Here is a 20,457-nt window from a genome sequence, read left to right as displayed (position 1 = left end):
AATCCTATGGGCTTATAAATATATATAGTATTAAAATATTAAAAAAATAATATCTAATTTGGGTAGGACAAATGATGTTAAAGTATTCTAACTTCCCTTCATTGTTTCAGGAAGTAGTAGAATTTCTAATTTATATTAGATTAATGGATCCAAATTGCATATTGTAATCTCTGGGATTCTCTTAGAGAACCATATAAAAATTTGTAAACATATATATTACAATACGTTATTATAATAAAGTAATAATAACAAAAAAGAACACCAAAAAGAAAGAAAAAGGAACATTTAATAATATGGGAAACAGAAAGCAAATAGTATTTTAGTAGGCTTCAAGATAACTACATTAATACTTGTATCCTCTGACAGCATGGAGCCTGCTTGGGATTATTCTCTCTGTCTCTCTCTCTCTGCCCCTCTTCCTTCTTGAGCATGCTCTTGCTTTTAAACTTAAAAAAAAAATAAATTGTACCTATATGTGACATGAGATAAACATTAAACTAAGAAGTAAAAAAATTTGAAAGTAAAAGGGTGGGAAAGATATCATGTAAATACTAAACAAAAAGAGCTAGTGTAGAGTATAACAAAGTATACTTCAAGTCAAGATGGATAGCAAGAGATATTGAGGGAAATTTTGTAATGATAAAAGGCTTAATTTCCTAGGAATACTTAATTCTAAATTTGTACCTAACATCAACATTCAGGATAAAGTAAAAACTGATAGTACTGAAGAAGAAACAGAGAAACTGACAATTATAGCTAGAGGTTTTAACACAATTTTCTTTGTAATTGATAAAATAAGCAGGTAAAAAATTAAAATATTCAATATTAGAATATGAGAATATTCAAGGAACACAATCTTTGTCTAACATATATGCACATATAAACACCATGCATAAGAACTATAGACAACACATACGTTTTGAGCAAACATCAAACACTTGTAAAAATTGACCATATGGTAGGCTGTCAAGTCAGCTTTCCAAATTTCAAAGGAGTAAAAGCATACAGGGGTTCCTGGGTGGCTCAGTTGGTTGAGCATCTGACTTTGGCTCAGGTTGTGTTCTCATGGTTCGTGGGTTCGAGCCCCGTGTCGGGCTCTGTGCTGACAGCTAGCTCAAAGCCTGGAGCCTGCTTTGACTTCTGTATCTCCCTCTCTCTCTGACCCTCCCCTGCTCACGCTGCCTCTCTCTCTCTCTCTCAGAAATAAATAAAACATTTAAAAAAATTTAAAAAAAGAAGTAAAAGCATACAAAATGTATTCTCTGGCCCTAGAGAATTAAGCCAGAAATTAGTAACAACAACATAATTAGAAAACACCCATGTATTTGAAAATTAAGAAATATATGTTTTAAAGTTTNTTCTGTATCTCCCTCTCTCTCTGACCCTCCCCTGCTCACGCTGCCTCTCTCTCTCTCTCTCAGAAATAAATAAAACATTTAAAAAAATTTAAAAAAAGAAGTAAAAGCATACAAAATGTATTCTCTGGCCCTAGAGAATTAAGCCAGAAATTAGTAACAACAACATATAGAAAACACCCATGTATTTGAAAATTAAGAAATGTATGTTTTAAAGTTTGTTTGTTTGTTTGTTTATTTGGAGAAAGTGTGAGGAAGGGAGGGACTGAGAGAGAAGAGAGACGAGAACCCCAAGAAGCCTCCACACTGGCAGTGTGGAGCCCAGTTCAGGGTTTGAACTCATGAACCAGAATATCAGGACCTGAGCGGAGTTGGATTAGGCTCTGTACTGGCAGCTCAGAGCCTGGATCCTACTTCAGATTCTGTCTTCGTGTCTCTCTGCCCCTCCCCCAATTGTGCACTGTCTCTCACTCTCTCTCTTTCTCTCTCAATATAAATAACCATTATATATGTATATATATAAAACAAAAGGAGAAAGACTAAGAATCATTACCTAAGCATCCAAATTAAGAGGTTATATTAATAAACAGCTTATTAAACCCAAGGAATGTAGAAAGAAGAAAATAATAAAGTGCAGAAATCAATGAAATACGAAATAAATAATGGGGAATGTAAAGAAAGCTGTAAGTTAGACCATTAAAAACACTAATAGAGTTGATAAATGGCTGGCAGGAATAATCAAGAAAAAAGAAAAGACACAATATGAAGAATGTAAAGAGGGCCTTGTAGATCTTAATGACATTAAAGTTATGAGTAACTTCATGCCAATAAATTGGAAAACTTAGAGTAAAAGCACAAATTCATAGAAAAACATAATAAAAGTGATGCAAGGAAAAAGAGAAATATCTCAGTGGTCCCAAATCTGTTAAAGAAATTAAATCCAGAAACAAAACATTACCACAAAGTCACTTGGCCCAGGGGTATCACTAGTGCATCCTAAGGAACAGTTAAGAAGGAAATAACACCAATCTTACATAAAGTCGTCACAGAAATAGCAAAAGAGAGAGTGCCTCCGAACGTGTTTTTAGAAGCAGTATAACCTTTTTTTTTTCAGCTGCATGCCTAACATAGGGCTCAAACTCATGACCCTGAGATCAAGAGTCACATGCTCCACTGACAGAGCCAGCCAGGTGCCCATGAAGCTGCGTAATCCTAATAGCAAACCCTGAGGATACTATAAGAAAGGAAAATTATGTGCCACTTTCTGTGATGAACATGTATATAAAAATACTAAGCAAAATACAAATAAACAGAAACAAGCAATATACAAAAAAATATACATCACATGTATATCACAACTAAGTTGAGTTATTCTAGCAATCAATGTAATTCACCACATTAACAGAATAAAACAGGAGTTATCGAACTACTGTCCAGGAACCAAATCTGGCTGGCCACTGTACCTATTTTTGTAAATAACGTTTTACCAGAAAACAACTAACATATTCTTTTCTGCATTGTCTATTGTTGCTTTCCTGCTAAAATGACGGAGTAGTGTAATTGCAACAGAGCCCAGGTGGCTTGCAAAACCTGAAATATTTACTATCTGGTCTTTATAGAAAAAATTTGCTGACTCGTGAAATAGAGGGAACAAAACCCTACCTCAATAAATGCAGAAGAGCATTTAATCAAACCCACTGTCTCATAATCTTATTGACTCATAATCTAAAGATTGAAAGGAATTTCCTTAATCTGCTAAGGGGATCTAAAAGAAACCTCCAGGAAACATCATTTCTGATGGTTAAATATTGGAACTTGTGTTTTATTTGAGATCAGCAACATACCTGAGAGTACCTGCTCTTGTCACTTCTATCTAACTTTGTACTGGAGTTCTTTTTAAGCAATATAAGAAAAGAAAAAAGAAAAACTTTGAGTATTGGAAAGGAAGAAATGAAAAGAAAATCCTATCACTTTTAGAGGACCTAATTGTATTGTAATAAGAAGTCCAAAATAAAGTATAGATAAATTGCTAATATTAGTGAATTTAGGAAGTTAATGGACACATGATTGACATAAAACAAATCAACTGTATTTCTATGAAGCAAAAGCAGATAATTAGGGAAATGAAATAAAGATTTCAAGTGGGGCACCTGTCCAACTCTTGATCTCAGCTCAGGTCCATGATCTCATGATTCAGGAGATTGAGCTCTGTGTTGGGCTCTGCACTGACAATGTGGAGCCTGCTTGAGATTTTCTCTCTCCCTCTCTCTCTCTGTCCCTCCTCTGGTCTCTCTCTCTCTCTCTTTGAATAAACAAATACATGAACAACTTAAAAAATTAAGATTTCATGTATATAGTATATTTCCAGGAAATAACATATAGACCTCTACACAGAAAAACCTAAAATATTGTTGGAAGAACCCAGTGAAGATCTAAGTAAAGGGAGGTATATATCAGATTCATGAATTGGCAAACTCAAATTGATCTAGGTATTCAGTGCAAGATCAACAAGAATTTAAAGATGAATTTTTACCAATGGATACATCTGTGTAATTATGACCACAATAAAAAATATAGAATATTTTCATCATCTCAGAACATTCCTTTGTGCTCCTTTGCAGTCACCATATGCCCCCCATCCTCATTCCTAGTCAACTACAGACCTACTTTGTCACTATAAGTCGATTTAGCTTATAGATTCTTATATAGATGGAACCAACAGTACTCTTTTGTGTCACTTTTTCTATGCAATCTAATGTTTTTGAGATTCACCCATTTTGCTGTGTATATTCATAGTCTAGCCCTTTTTATTCCTGAGTAGAATTCTATTATATAAATGTATCATAATTTATTTATCCATTCACCTGTGTTGAATATTTGAGTTGTTTCTAACTTGGCAATATTTTTATCAAAGGTGCTATGAATACTCATGTACCAGGCTTGGGGTGGGCAGTACATTTTCCTTTCTTTTGGGTAAGGAATAAATACCCAAGGTCGCAATTGCTAGATCATACGATAACTGTGTATTTAACTTTATAATAATTACTAGTTGTTTTTCTGTGTGGTTGTATCATTTCTACTCCCACAGGCAATAGGTGAATGTTCCTAGTTGTTCCACATACTTTCTGAAGTGTGATGATGTCACTCTTTTTAATTCTGGCAGTTTTAGCGGGTATGTAGTGGTTTTTCAGTATGACTTTAATTTACATTTCCATGATGATTAACGACGGAGAACAACTTTTCATGTGTTTATTGGGCACTCGTAAATCATTTCCAAGTCTTTTGTCCATTTTGTTAGTAGGGTTGTTTGTCTTATTGAGTTGTAGGAGTTCTTTATATAGTCTAGATACAAATTCTTTGTTTAATGTCTCATAAATTCATTATCTTTTCTCCCAGATTCTGGCTTGCCTTTTCATTTTCTTATGATATCTTTGAGGAACAGAGTTTTTAATTTAATTTTTAGTTTTCATTTTGTTTAGTAATCTCTGTACCCAATGAGGGCTCTAACTTATGACCTCGAGATCAGGAGTCCTATGCTCTACTGACTGACCCAGCCAGGTGTCCCCCAGAGTTTTTAGTTTTAATGAAACTCAGTTTATCAAATTTTTCTTTTATGCTTCTTGCCTTTTGTTTCTTATCTAAGAAATGTATGCTTCACTCAAGATCATGAAAATTCTTTGTTTTTTTGCAGAAGTTTTATAATTTTACTTTTATTTTTATTTGTTTATTTTTAAAATTAAAAATAAATTATTTCTGAGAGAGAGACAGTGTGAGCAGGGGAGGGTCAGAGAGAGAGGGAGACAGAATCTGAAGCAGACTCCAGGATCCGAGCTAGCTGTCAGCACAGAGCCCAACGTGGGGCTTGAACCCACAAACCGTGAGATCATGACCTGAGCCAAAGTCGGATGCTCAACCGACTGAGCCACCCAGACGCCCTTATAGTGTGACTTTTAAAACAGTTTTTTTAAAGTTTATTTATTTACTTTGAGAGGGCGGAGTGGGGGGGAAGGGCAGAGAGAGAGGGAGGTAAAGAATCCCAAGCAGGCTCCGCGCTGTCAGCACAGAGCCTGATGCGGGGCTTGAACTCACAAACACTGAGATCATGATCTACACCCAATGCCCAACCAACTGAGCCATCCATGCGCCCCTATAGTTTTACTTTTAAAACTTAAGACTACAATCTCTTTCAAGTTAACTTTTGTGTATATGTGAGGAAAAGGTCAAAGGACATTTTTAAAAAACACAGATATCTAGCTATTTCAAAACAATTCTTTCTTCTTTAAAGTATCTTGGCATCTATATTCGTTTACTATGGCTGTAATAAATTACCACAAACCTGGTGGCTTAAAATAATAAATTTATTCTTTCACAATTCTGGAGGCCAGAAAGCTAAAATCATGGTGTTTGCAGGACTGTATCATAATATTATGTTATATTCTTTCTTTCTTTCTTTCTTTCTTTTCTTTCTCTTTCTCTGTTTCTTTTCTTTCAACATTTTATTTATTTTTGAGAGATGGGGGTGGGGAGTAGGACAGAGAGAGAGGGAGACAGAGTCCAAAGCATTCTCCAGGCTCTGAGCTTTCAGCATAGACCCAAATGTGGGGCTCAAACTCATGAACCAGGAGATCATGATCCAAGCTGAAGTTGGACTCTTGACTGACTGAGCCACCCAGGTGTCCCCATATATTTTTCTTATAATTATATCTGCCATTAGTATTGATGGGCTTTTGGAGTGATGGGAGTCTGGAGCTAATTAAAGCATGGGCTCAGGACCTGTGGGCAAAAAGATCTCCCTAGCCCCCAAATTTCTTAAGGGTAGACTGGGTATTAGGTATTTTAGACCATTTCTTGTCTTGAAGTACGTATTTTTCTCTATTAGATTATTAAGTACAAATCTTATCCTTGTTTAGTAATTTACAATATCCTATGTGTTTTTACATATTTCACCCATTAAAATTGGGACAATCTGAAAGAATCTAGCCTGAGATAATCACTTAGACAGTGGCAGTGCGTAATAAATAATAATTAAACACTGTTCTTTTTTTAATGTTTATTTATTCTTGAGAGAGACAGAGCACAAGCAGCGGAGGGGGAGAGGGAGACACGGAATCCGAAGCAGGCTCCAGGCTTTGAGCTGTCAGCACAGAGCCCAATATGGGGCTCAAACCCATGTACTGTGAGATGATGACCTGAGCCGAAGTCTGATGCTCAACTGACTAAGCCACCCAAGCGCCCCTAAACACCGTTATTTTTAATAGCCTTTTAGATAGGGTCATTATTTTTCAGGAAGGTGAACACAATATGAAATGACCAGTCCAGTGACATGCCACAGGTGGGAGAACTGGGGACTCCAAACCTGTGCATTTGTCACAGTGAGTTAAATTGAATAGAGCTTCACATAAGCACTTGTTTTAAAAAAGCAATACTTTGTTATAGCATTAGCCTTCCAAATACATTTGATTCAGCTACTCCTTAATTCATTCAGTGTTTGTTAATGTAAGAACATGTGGAAGAGCTCCGGATAGTCTGTTTATAGTCTACATTGAATGAAACTTTCTGGAGTATTGAAAGTAGTGTTTTGAGGAGAATTAGGAAAGGTGATTTGTTTTTGCCTAGAATAATGAGTATTTATATAGATGTATGCTGTTCTTAGGGTCTTGAAATGTCTGGAAACCACAATTCAAAATAACTCATCAAATGCCACGGAGACTGTGAGCAGAAATATTTTGAAAGATACTACCTGAGGGGTTTTGCTCTGAGCCCAATTATGAGCAAACAGGCTTGGTCTCTGCCTCCCCCCGCCCCCCCCCCCGCTATGTTCAAGGAATTTATGGCAGTAAAAGGGCTTCAAATATTAGCAAATTTGATAGTAGGAATATTGTTAATTATAAAATAAGTATTAAAGAAATGCTTATATGAAAGTAATCTCAATACATGTATGTTTTTTGTGAATTAAGATAATTTTTAATGCTGTGATTATAGTTTTACTAAATATTAAGCATATTCTTGGAACACTTCATTTTATCAGTTTGGTGAAATACATTTGAGGAATACAAATTCATGTAACACAAAAAATGGAAATATTTTAAAAATCAGACAATTTTTATTTTTTATTAGAAAAAATGTTTTAATGTTTATTTATTTTTGAGAGAGAAAGAGACAGAGTGCAAGCAGGGGAGGGGCAGAGAGAGAGGGAGACACAGAATCTGAACCAGGCTCCAGGCTCTGAGCTGTCAGTACTGAGCCCGATGCAGGCCTCAAACCCATAAGCTATGAGATCCTGATCTGAGCAGAAGTCGGACGCTCGACTGACTGAGCCACCCAGGTGTCCCAAACATGGACAGTTTTCTTACATTTGTTAAATGTGTCTACATTGACTGGCATGAATAATCAAGAATGAATAGTTCATGTATTTTACTTATTCTAAACCACTGTATATGTTCTATTAGGATTATTCTTAGGAAAAAAACCTTTCACCTCTTTGTTATATGACCTCAATTCCTTCTTCAGATGCCTGAGACCAAGAGCAATCTAAATAATGGAACTGATTTTTCTGGTTGGGAAAGTGGTTGCCTGGATAGCTCAGTTTTAAGTTCCTAGAGTCATTTCTCATACTTTGGGTCAACTTCCCATCTTCATTTTCTGTTTTCTCCTTAACTAAGTACCGGGTACTCTTCATTCTCCTTTTCTCCCAAATTTGGTATCACGCAATCTGTACTTTGGGATTTCTCTCTCCCCCAAACTAATGGTATCAAATGAGACAAGATCGTGCCCCAAACTGTCTTTCCCCTAACTAAAGGCTCTTAACAGTTAGACTCCAAAATTGTAAGAAAGTTCCTCCAAGTTACAGCCTTCCTGCTCGGTACCTGAATTTTCTATTTGTCCAATTCCAGCTGACCAAGGAAGGAATTCAGACAACTATTCCCACAGGTTCATGTGAAGATTTCGGTGCTATCTGCCAGGAATAAATGGAGCAGTAGGATGGTTTTATTTTTCCTACCGAAATATTGCTCTTAACAATTTAACGTACTTTTGTGTAAACATCAAGACAGATTTTGGACAGACTGTGTTGATGGTGGATAAGACTTGTTAGTTTCTCTTCTGGATTCAATAGTTTTTCCAATTTGATGTGATTACAGTAAGTCTAAATGTAAGTGTTGATTTTTGTTTTGTTTTGTTTTTAAGGTTTAGGGTAGTGAAAGACAAGAATTTGTTGACAACATCTACTATTCATAGGTGTGTAAATTATCTTCCCTTTGGATGGCTTGAGTCTTCATCCTTTAGATGTCCGTTTAAAGAGGCTTCTCACCCTAACTCATGTGCGTGCTCATCTTTCTTTCAGTCCCTTGTTGGCTTCTAGTCTTTCTTAGAAGTTTACATATTTACATATGTATCTCTTCTCTGCCAGCCCTTGGAGTTTATCAGACTGTCAGCTCTAAGAGGGCAGGTTCCATTGTCCATGTTATTCAGTTGTACCCTAGGTGCCTGGCATAAAGCCTAGCACCCAGAATACACCCCCGTTTGCTTCATCAATGAAACTCAGGACCTTTCGAGAAGAGCATATATTTGAAACAAATATTTTTTAAAATAAGCATTTTCCTTAATTTTTTCCAGTTTATTTAAAATTTCTTTTTTCTTAACACTTATTTTTGAGAGCGAGAGAGTGCAAGCAGGGGAGGGGCAGAAATAAAGGGAGACACAGTCTGAAGCAGGCTGCAGACTCTGAGCTGTCAGCGCAGAGCACTGAGAACCCACGAACCCGTCAGATCACGACCTGAGCCAAAGTCAGACGCGTAACTGACAGAGCCACCCAGGTGCTCCTCCATTTTATTTTTTATGTAAAGGAAGGGCTTGATTTTTGAGCATTAGCTTTGGGTGACATTTTACATAAACACTTCCTTTGTGTTATATGGAAGTCCAGATTTACAGAATAATTACCTGCCTCCCGCAACCCCCAGCACATTACCCACATTTGCCTGTGTTCCTGCCATAATTNAGCCCCCATATTTGAAGCCTGGCAATTTGGGCCTAATTTACAAGGCATTAAGTATATAATTGTAAAAGAGTGAAGGTGGCCTATCTCAAAACTTAATCCCAAAGATCCAAGTCAGACGAAATCAACGCACTTTTCTGCTAAGGGTTTGTCCCAAGAAGCGAACTACTCTCCTCTGGCTCTCTAGCCAAGTTGGCCGACTGCCCCGGAGTACCAGACTCAGCCTTCGTTTCCCGATTCGGGGTCACGTTTACTTTCAAATTGTTAGGCACGCAAGTGTATGCGTGCGAGACTGTGGAGTCCGAGGTGCGCCTTTGGGGCGTAGCCGGGCCGTTTAAACCAGCGAATCCGCGTTCACCTAGACCTTGCACCTCTGCGCATCTCGGCAGATGCTCCACGGGTTTGCACGAACTTGCGGGTCTTGACCTTCCTCCTTTCCTCTCCACCGTGCCCGGACAACCTGGGTCGGCCACTTCTTTCTCGGGGGCGCGGGGTGAAGATGAACTTGGAAAAGCTGAACCAGATCTAGAGCCGAGCGCCGAAACGCACTTGGAGGGAGGTTTCGGCGCGCCGGAGAGCGAGGCAAGTTGCACCCGCGCGAAAGGGGCGGGCCGGCTCGGGCCGCTCGCATTTCCTGTGACAGGGTCTGCCCCAGCCTCTCCTTCTCCCGCGGCGGCGGGACCATTTCCTGAATCGCTGAAGCGGAGGGAGGACTGGGGCGCGGCCCTACCACTAGCTCCAGAGGGAGGGGGGGCCGGTCAGGAAAGGGGGAAGGACAAGGGGTCTACCTAGAGCAGGGCAGTGCTGCCGAGGCAGTGGTTCCTCGGGAGCCCGCCGAAGGAGGACTTCCACGGGCCAGAGTAACTCGTGTAGGCCAGGCCGGCCGGCTTTTCGTTGGGCGCAGGAGCATCCCCCCTGCCCGCATTCCCGAGGTGGTTCGGCCCGAGAGGCCGGCGTCTCTCCCCCAGTTTGCCGTTCACCCGGAGCGCTCGGGACTTGCCCGTAGTGGTGACGGCGGCAACATGTCTGTTGCGTTCGCAGCCCCGAGGCAGCGAGGCAAAGGGGAGATCACTCCCGCTGCGATTCAGAAGGTGAAGCCTTGTGGGGTCGGAGATGCCAGCCCATCCTGCCCTTGGGAGCGCCGCCGGGGGCCCGCCCGGGAGTCGGCCGGGCCAGGGGCGGAGGCGGGCCTGCTGGGAGGCGGTCGTGTGTGGGAACCCGAGCCGCGGGCTGTGCCTGAGTGGGTGGCGGAAGGCGGCCAACCGGTTCTCCCACGGAGCCCTTCGTGCGTTTGGACTCTTTCCTACAGGCACAAAAGCCCAAGTAACCGCCGCGGGATTTCTCTAGGGATGGGGCGGCGTTCGGGCGGCGGGGCGCGTGCGCCCGGCGGCAGCGGCCGCGCGGGGATCGGCTGTTTGTCGGAGCCGGCGCCCCCCGCGGCCCCGCGCGTCGCTCCGGAGTTACTTTGGCGTCGCCCCGCCCAGCGCGCCGCGGCCGCTTTGCGCACACCCGATCTCGGGTCGCGGGAGGCCGAAGGGAAGTCGGAGCGCGCGGGTCGCCGCCCTCCGCTGCGCCGCGCACTGCGGCCGACTTGGGGAGCTCGTAGGAGAACTTGGCGGGGGGACGCTGCGAGAGTCCGAGGGGCGGACGAAGGAGGGCCCCCTGGACTTCGGGGTGACCCTCGGAGTTTCCCTCTCCCTCCCGGATTCACCCCCTATCCGTGTACATCAGCACATACTCACTGAGCGCCTACTCTAGGTGCGGAGGCTACAGTGGTGAGCCACGGTCCCTGCCTTCATGGAACTTGGGAGTCTAGGGGTGGACACAGTCTGATAATCGTGACCTATTACAGAAGTCGTGATAAATAGTCGGGGAGGAGGTGCGTCCCTTTTTAGAGGGTAGTGCTGCCCCTGTCGCTGCTGTGTTACTGCCAGTTAGGGACACAAAGGTTCTTTATTGTCCGCTACCCCGTGTTGCCTGTGAGCAAGACAGTATTCTCAATTTAATCAGCCAGACTTTGGAAAGTTACTTGCTAGGTCTAGGAGTTTACCTTAAATATTTCAGTTTTGTTGTATACACGGGAATGAGGACGAAAGTTGAAGAAAAATCAACTTCACGTACCCACTCAGGGCACCGATGTATGCCCAGTAGATTATGTTAATGGGCTTCTGTTCACTGTCAAGTTCTTTCTGGTGTGGCATTTGACATTTGCCCAACTGTTGCTTTATTTTATGAACACACCCGCTTGTCAGTGCCTGGAAATGCAGTGCTTTCATGCAGTGCATTAGGCCAAGTCTGCAGCCTGGCAAACAGCTCCAAGTACATACACGGAAACAGGTTTCTGAAGGGATTCACTTTCTACTTTTGGTTTTGGACTAAAAAAGTCCTGAGGTTCCTTGGTTTTCCAAAAAGAGTTTCTCTTCCATACATTTTAAGATATTTATTAGTGATTAATTCAGGATGTGCAGGTGAATTAGTTTTCATTCTTAGATGAGAAGAGAAAATGGATTCCAAATTAAGTGCCTTATTTTACAGTGTGAGGGATTGATGTTAGAAATGAGATGACATATTCTAACTGTAAAGTGTTCTCATATTCTAACTGTGAAGTGTGTTAGGGTGAGGAATCGACTGAGAAGATGTGTTGTGAAATCATTAGACTGGACTAATGGATTTTAAAGACACATTTTTTTTTTTGACATTAAGTGATTTGATTTAAGAAATAAGTACACTTTTTGGAAGAGCATGTCAGTATTTTTTTTTTTTCCTAGCAAGTGAAGATTATGGTTCATATGCAGGAAGAGAGTCACAATGTTACGTGAATTTTTAAAAGATCTACATTAAATTTTTGAGAGAGTGATTTTCGCATTATACTTTATGCTTCTTGAATTTTGGAAATGTGGGACAACTTCAGGAGGGACGTCTACTCCTGTCCCTTGACATTAAGATAATCTAAGACCCTGGAATCATAAGTGCTTTGCAGAGGATTGCAAAATTGGCACTAAAACTCACTGGCGTTTTCATTGCTATATAAGTATTCTTTCCTCAATGCCACCTTGGTTAGATGAATTATTTAACCCTTAAAGCCAATATTGCTTTGAATTGCTGTGAGACCATAGAATGATAAATTGATAATGCATTTTGTTTTTGAACTTTTGGGACAGCTTAGTTATAAAGTAAGCTCATAAAGTCTGTAGTAAATATTATACATGCTTATAAATTATCATATTTGATTACTCCATATTTGGAGAATCATAGAACCATACTGCATACGACAGGGAAACTAGCCAGCTATCTCCTCAAGCTTTATGGGCTACAATTTCATGTATTCATTGAGGATAAGAACAAAGTTTTCTTTACTACTGCAAAGCGTTAAGAATGATGCAAAGTCAACTTAGACCCTTAACTTTTAGTCATGACAGGCTAAAGTTTCTGTTACAGGTAGTTGAGGTAATAAAATGTTTGAATGCAAAAGAAACCCCTTCTGGGCTTCAGGAAATAATTCAGAGGGAGAATAATTGGAATAGAGTTATTTAAAAATTGTTGACTAAACGTAGCATTCCAGGGGTATGGAATGATATTTAAAGACCTGAATGGATTCAGTTGCTATAAATAAACATTTCTAGATATCTAAAGGATTTTTAAAAATTTAACATGATGCACTAGATTTACAATAAACTTTTTCTAATTTCATTTCAGATGTTGGATGAAAATAACCATCTTATTCAGTGTATAATGGACTATCAGAATAAAGGAAAGACTTCAGAGTGTTCTCAGTAAGAATGATATGAAAAATTTTATGTGTTCATTTTTCTTGGTTAATTTTTTGCATTTCTTTTTAATAACAGCTTTACTGAGATGTAATTCACATTCACATTCCATGTAATTCAACAATTTTAAAGTGTACAATTCAAAGCTTTTAGTGTATTCATAGAATTGTATTATCATCACTTCAGTCTATTTTAGAGCATTTTCATCATCTCCAAAAGAATCCTATACCCGTTAGCAGTTACCCATCCATTCTTACCTAATCTCTCACCCCTTGACAACCACTAATCTGCTTTCTGTCTGTGTAGATTTACCTATTGTGAACATTTTATTTAATGGATATATACAACATACAGCCTTTTTTGACTGAGTTCTTTTACTTAGCATAATATTTTTCTTTTTTTTTTAGCATAATATTTTTCTAGATTCATCCATGTTGAAGTATACATTAATACTTCCTATTACTGAATAATTGTTCATTGTATGGTTATACCATATTTTATTTAACCAACTATAGTGGACGTTTGGGTTTTCATTTCTTGGCTATTATGAATAATGCTTCTATTAACGTTAGTGTATACATTTTTATGACTTCCTGATTCTTACAAAAGAAAAATTTGTTCTTTGGGATGCAGTGGGTATCTTTTTTTCTTTTTTTAAACTTATCTTGGGGCGCCTGGGTGGCTCAGTCAGCTGAGCGTCCGACTGCAGCTCAGGTCATGATCTCACGGTTCGTGGGTTCAAGCCCCATCTCGGGATCTGTGCTGACAGCCAGCTCAGAGCCTGGAGCCTGTTTCAGATTCTGCATCTCCCTCTGTCTCTGACCCTCCCCTGCTCACGCTGTGTCTCTGTCTCTCTCACTCTTCTCAGAAATAAATAAAACATTAAAAAAACTAAAAAAAAAACTTATCTTGCATTGTAAAATAATGACTTCAAATTTGTGTGTTGCTTGATGTGTGGAAACGTTAGATCTTCACATATATTGATTATTTAGTTACATCCATATATGTGGTTAAGAAAGCAAATAGAGAATTGGTTATCATTCATAAGAACCAAACTTGTTATTTTGAAATGATGTGTTGGAAATAAATGATATTCTTAATAGAATCTGATGTAGTAGAGTGAGCTGAGTATTTTATCAAAAGTCTCTAGAATACCACTCTCCAGTAGAAATGTATTGCAAACCACAAATGCAATTTTATATTTGTTGGTAAGACACATTAAACAAGTAAAAAGAAACAAGAGAATGTAATTTTAATAACGTATTTTACGTAACCTGTTATTTCCAAAATAGTACCACTTTGATACATAATCAGTATCATATTCAAAACATAATCAGTATAAATATATTGTTATTATTTTTTTTAAGTTTGTTTATTTTGAGAGAGAGCAAGAGAGCATGAGCAGGGGATGTGTAGAGAGAGAGGGAGAGCAAGAATCCCAAGCAGGCTTTGCAGTATCAGTGCAGAGCCTGACGCGGGGCCTGAGCTCACAAACTGAGATCATGACCTGAGCCAAAATCGGGAGTTGTGCACTTAACCAACTGAGCCACCCAGAGGCTCCAGCATATATTGAGATAGTTTACGTTCTTTTGTTTCATATCTAGTCTTTGAAATCTCTTGTCAATCTTACTCTAAAAGCACGTCATTTTGAACCAGCCACATTTCATTCTACCTACTGGCTACTTATTGGAGAACACAGCTCTAGAATATTTTATTCACACCATAGTTTTGTGACACATCTGTCTTTCCTAGAGATCTCCCTGGTCTGTTCTCAAGTAGATTTTCCCAACAACCCTGATTCGGCTCCACATAGGCCTTCCTTATGCTGGACTTTTGCTATCACTTGATTCATACTTTATCTAATTTTGAGTTTCTTGTGGTTACTTTGTCTTTTTCGTTTTTGCTTAAAATTATTTTTGCAGTGAAAAGTCATGTAGAAAGTCATTGTATAAAGCATATCATAAGGTATAAAAGTCTGTAGAGGTTAAAGCAAGTCACATTTTACTTTTTACCCTTAGGCTTCTCTCCTTTCCATAGAGGTAACTACTTTTAATTGTTTAGTTCCTGTCCTTCCAAACATTTTTTATGCATTTACACAAAATGCCCAATTTTTAACGGGTTAGAATTTTATAAATAGAATGGCTGGGTCAAAGACCATACCAAATTGCCAAATTACCCCACAAAAAAAGATTGTACTAGTTTGCTTTCTCCTAGCCCGGTTTCGGAGCCTTGGTTTTCAACACCCTCTGCCAGCATTGAGTATTAGTCATCTTGCAGAACATTTTGCACATCTGATTGGTGAAAAGTGGTATCTTTTTCTAAAAGTTTTTATTTTGAAATAATTTAATTCTTACAAAAAAGTTTTAAAAATAGCATAAGAAATTCTTGTATGCCCTTCCCTGAAATTCCTTAAATGTTAACATCTTACTTGCTTTTTTACTCATTTTTTCCCCATAGCATTCATTTCTTCTCCATATTGTTTCTCTGAAACATTTAAGAATAAATTGCAGCCATGAATCTCCCTTACCTTTAACTACCTCAGTGTGTATTTCATGAAAACAGGCCCAAATTCTTAAATAATGAGAGTATAGTTGTTAAAATTAAAATGCAATACTATTATCTAAACTTCAGGCCTGTTTAAAATTTTGCCAGTTGTCTCATTAGTATATATTTTTTAGGTCTAGGATCCAGTGCAGGATCAGATATTGCATATAATTGTCTCATGCCTTAAGTATATTTTTGATCTGGAACCAGTCTTCAGTCTGTTATTGTTCACGTTATTGATGTTGTTGAAGAGGACATAGCAGTTATTTCGTGGAATGTCCCTCATTTTGGGTTTGACTGGTGTTTCCCTTGATTAGATTCATGTTGTATACTTTTGGCAAGAGCATCACGAAAACGATGTTGTGTCCTTCTCAGGGCATTCTCAAATAGCTGTGTGAAAGTAAGAATTTCCGCCCAGTATTTGAGAATTTTAATCAGTTAAGGTGATGTCAGTTTCTCCACTGTGAAGTTATTTTTTCTTTATATTTCATATGTGTATCTTGTTGGGGAGATACCTTGAGACATACAAAAGCTCTTTTGTACTTTCTCTTTTTTTCTTCTCCTTTTGTCACACATTACTTTTAGCACCCACCATCCAATGATTTTTGAGTGAAACAGTTGTTACTGTAGTGGTTGCAGATAGTGTCTAAATCCATCCTGCCTTCCACATTTATTTGAAATCCCATTCTAAGGAAAAAATTTGTTTTCTGCCCCCATTCATTCATTTATATCTGAATGGACTTATGGATTCTTAACTGTGTTCTTTAGGTTATATATTATTCTATTTTCTTTCTTAAATTGTTTCTAATGTTGGCCACTGGAGCCCTTCAAGATGGCTTTTTCATATGCATCCATTATTTTTTGAGCATTTTCTTAATTTTTTGCACCGGGAAATGTTCTAGGCTCATCTTGTACTTCTTCCTGTCCCAGTTTGGAATCACCCATTTCTTCAAAGCCCTGATTCTTTTTTAGAGAATGATATTTAGAAACTTAAGTCTGAGAACTAGGATATTTTATCTTCTAGTCACTTGTACATTTTGCGTTTTATATGACTATTTCCGTTATTTTATGTATATTATTTCTTCAATGAATCATATCTGTTTATATTTCCAAATATTCTTTTTTTAAAGATTTTATTTTTAATTAATCTCTACACACAATGTGAGGCTCAAACCTATAACCCTGAGATCAAGGGTCACATGCTCTCCTGACTGAGATAGCCAAGCACCCTTATTTTAAAATAGTGTTTAAGAAATAATTAGCTGATCTATTTCCTTAGTTTAAGTATGGATAGTAATCAGTAGTAAGGAGATCACTATCTTAGATCAGCCATGGGATAATAAAAGTTGACAGGCTCTGATTAGAATACTTATTTTCACCTATGGCTTTCTAAACTGCCAGACCTAGCTAAGGGATTTTGTGGCATAGGGCTGAATGAGTTTCTTGAAGGACTCAGCAATACATGGCATGGATGGGAGTATTCAGATCTAGAATCAACTTTTCAAACTTGAGTCAGCAAAAGTTTATACTGTTTTATTCTTTTTTTTTATACTGTTTTATTCTTTATGTGCTCAGCTTTTTTGTGTGTATATGATTATTTCCCCCTTGTTTGCATATTGGAATAGACCTCATTTTCTTTTTTAAAAAATTTTTTAATATTTTTAAAATTTATTTCTGAGAGAGAGAGAGAGTGTGAGCAGGGGAGGGTCAGAGAGAGAGGGAGACACAGAATGTGAAACAGGCTCCAGGCTCTGAGTTAGCTGTCAGCACAGAGCCCGATGCGGGGTTCTAACCCATGAACTGCGAGATCATGACCTGAGCCGAAGTCGGACGTTCAACCGACTGAGCCACCCAGGTTCCCTGGAATAGACCTCATTTTCTCACGTGTTTTGTGCAGATGGGGTTTAAATTGATTTAAATAGTCTTAACACTTTGCTTTTCCTGATAGATTTAATTTCATTCTTAGAGTTCTTTAGATAGTCTTTCTTTTTCAATTTGTGAGTGTTGTTTTGTGAGTGAAGAGAAAAAAAAAATTCCTTCTTTCAACCTGAGGTGTTTTTTTCTTGCATTAGGAGAAAGAAAAGGAAAATGAAGAGGAAATGAATAAATGACAGGCATCTGGGAATTGATAGCTCAGTTTTAATTAAACAGTCCCTTAAGATGTGATAACTTTGCTTCAAACTGTTTTTTAAATATAAAATAACTTTATTTTTATGAAAGCAGCATGTGAATTGTAGAAAATTAAAAAACACAGATAACATAAAAATGAGATATCAAACACTGTATTCTCACCACCTAAAGATTTTTCACTAGTAACATCTTTGTATATATTGCTGTATCTTTCCTTATGTACGTACACACACAGTCCTGGTACACTCAATAAAATTAGGAAATCACTTATGGAGCTTGCATGCACAGATCCTCTTCCCTTTAAATTCTGATAACGTGTGAGAATGTATTAAATGTATTATTGCTCTGTATGGTAGTGTTTGATTTGAGCATTTTTTAAATCAACTTATATATTTATTTAAATCAGCCCTTATTTTTTTTGTATTTTATTATGGGTGCAACTCTCAGAGGGTCCTGTAAGTGGTTTTCATGCAAAAATTTTGTATTAATCATTATATAAAAGGACTTAGTTTTAAATCTCCAGTAATGAAGATAACTTTTATTCTGTAAATTATATTTCTATTGTCTTATAAATACAATCTTCATAGCTTCTTGGTAAAGGTTTATTGTTAAAAGTAAGATCTGACTTTTTCAGGTTTTTAGTTACATAAATAAATTTAACAGTGGTTATTTTATGTTATTCAAGATAATTGATGGAGTGGTTCTTAGTGGAATCTTTGGAAAGTGCAACTGCCTCTCATGTAATAGGTTAATAATTATGGGTGTATTGTAATATCTGCGAGTATTTAGTAGGAAGTTACCATCATCAAGCATAAAATGTTGAAATGTTTTTATCTGCCCTTATCATTATCCACTCAGTTTTCTTTTGTTAACATAGACTATTTCAGAGATAATAAGCATGCACATTAAAAACGTATACTACTTCAGTGATAAGTGTAATAGTATTTATAAAATTTCTTAGGAAAATGTTTCTTTAATATTTATAGAAGAATCTACTTTTTATTATCCTTTCATTGGGGTCAGCTGAAGCCAAATTCTTTGGAATATTTATTTACTTTTTGGGTGACATACACAAACTTGTAAGAAAATATGTATGTATACTACCTTTTCATTACTATTCATCTTTGAGTCTTAAATGATCTTAGAAAGAGCTTATTTGTTGAATGGTGTAAAAATAATGCAGTTTTACAACAAAGAAAACCTACTGAAGTTAGGTAAGATATCTTACATTAGGTAAAAAGATTTAGGCCTATTGGGACAATTGGAGTAATTTGAATGGGTTCTGTGGATTAGATGGTATTATTGTATCAACATTAGTTTATTGTACTGTGATTGTATATGAGAATTTCCTTGTTGGGGGAAATTGACACTGATGTGTTATAAGTAATGGGATATTATGTTTGTAACTGACTCTCAAAAGGTTTTGAAAAAAGTGTGTGTGTGTGCTTGCATATGTGCTTATATTGGTGTGTTTGTGTTTAGAGATGGACTAAGACATGTGAAATGCCAGTGATTGGGGAGTGTGGGAGAAAGATATTTGGGAGTTCTTTATACTATCCTTAAAACAGTAAGTTTAAAATTATCAGAATTAAAAGTTAAAAAGATTTAGGTTTGGGGAAATGTCTTAAAGTACTCCATAAATGATGCTCTATTTATAGATGTTTAGAACCACAAGGGACTTTGGAGATGTACTTTAACTCTCATTATTTTATAAATGAGGCTTTAAGACCTTGGCAGATTAGATTTAACAGTATTTTAACATTGACTTGTTAAGTACTAATCAGCATGACTAAAATTTTTCTTAAAGGGTCAGAGAGGAAACCATAGTCTCTTAGTAAGGTTTGTTATTTTTACTTTTTCAGGGTGGTCAGCAAATCTCTTATCTGTATATATTTAAGCCATATTAATACTCAGAGAAGAAAAGAAAAACTTCAAGGAGTAGATTTTAAAATGGGTTATATGTTCTAATTAAAAAATGGCAAGATTTTGGAACCCTGTATCTTAAGTTCCATTCAAGATCTCTACGGAATAATGAAGTAGTTTCAGCTAGTGGTGCCTGTTAGTGCTGTTTGGAGAATTTTGACAACATAATTAACCATTATGAATAGATCAATACAATTTAATCATTTCTGGTCCTTTTTAAATATAAACATCACTGTACAAACATATGATTTCTGATTGAGCAACATAGTGTAATATGTGAGGAGGAGCATTAACAGCCTAGACTTGTTTTTAAAAAACAATAACAAAAACAAAAGGAAACAAACTTTGGGAAGTGTTGAGTATGTGTATTACCTTGATTTGTGGTGATGGTAATCACAGGTGTTTGTATACGCCCAAACTCATCTAATTGTACAAATTAAATATGTGTGGTTCTTTGTATACTAGTTATACTTCAGTAAACCTGTAAAAAAAAAAAAAGAGCATACACTTCTTAGGAAAATTTAAGATGATTGAGAAATAAGGGTTTTTTTTTCTCTAATAAGAAAAAAGTAATGAAACCAGTTCTAATAGAAACAAAATAATGCAGCAGAAACTTTACGAGGATTCTTTATATAGTGTCTAGAGAATGACTTCATTTGGGATTTGTATTCGAAGATTTTGTTTAGCTGAATAAAGTTCTTTTATCTTATTTTCATTATTTTCATTTGTATTTAATGTTTCTCAG

At 37.5% G+C, this 20,457-nt stretch overlaps 1 protein-coding gene across 3 annotated transcripts in view; it reads left to right on the top strand.

The window, feature by feature from the left end:
- Positions 1 to 20,457, top strand: part of SS18 (SS18 subunit of BAF chromatin remodeling complex) — a 105,951-nt gene that overhangs the window by 7,292 nt on the left and 78,202 nt on the right. The window contains exons 1-2 of one of the 3 annotated variants that reach the window (XM_077778091.1): positions 10,288 to 10,439; positions 13,045 to 13,121. In XM_077778091.1, the coding sequence (XP_077634217.1) occupies positions 10,371 to 10,439; positions 13,045 to 13,121 (146 nt within the window). In that variant the 5' untranslated portion in view covers positions 10,288 to 10,370. Of the gene's footprint in view, positions 1 to 10,287; positions 10,440 to 13,044; positions 13,122 to 20,457 lie in introns of those variants that run through there. The other 2 variants (XM_077778092.1, XM_077778089.1) reach the window with 2 other exon arrangements.

This window comes from Crocuta crocuta, unplaced genomic scaffold (genome assembly GCF_008692635.1).
Source record: "Crocuta crocuta isolate KB4526 unplaced genomic scaffold, BGI_CrCroc_1.0 scaffold26, whole genome shotgun sequence".
Classification (NCBI taxonomy): domain Eukaryota; kingdom Metazoa; phylum Chordata; class Mammalia; order Carnivora; family Hyaenidae; genus Crocuta; species Crocuta crocuta.
Note: the sequence above shows the minus strand (reverse complement) of the source record. Positions and strands in the feature narration are given on the sequence as shown.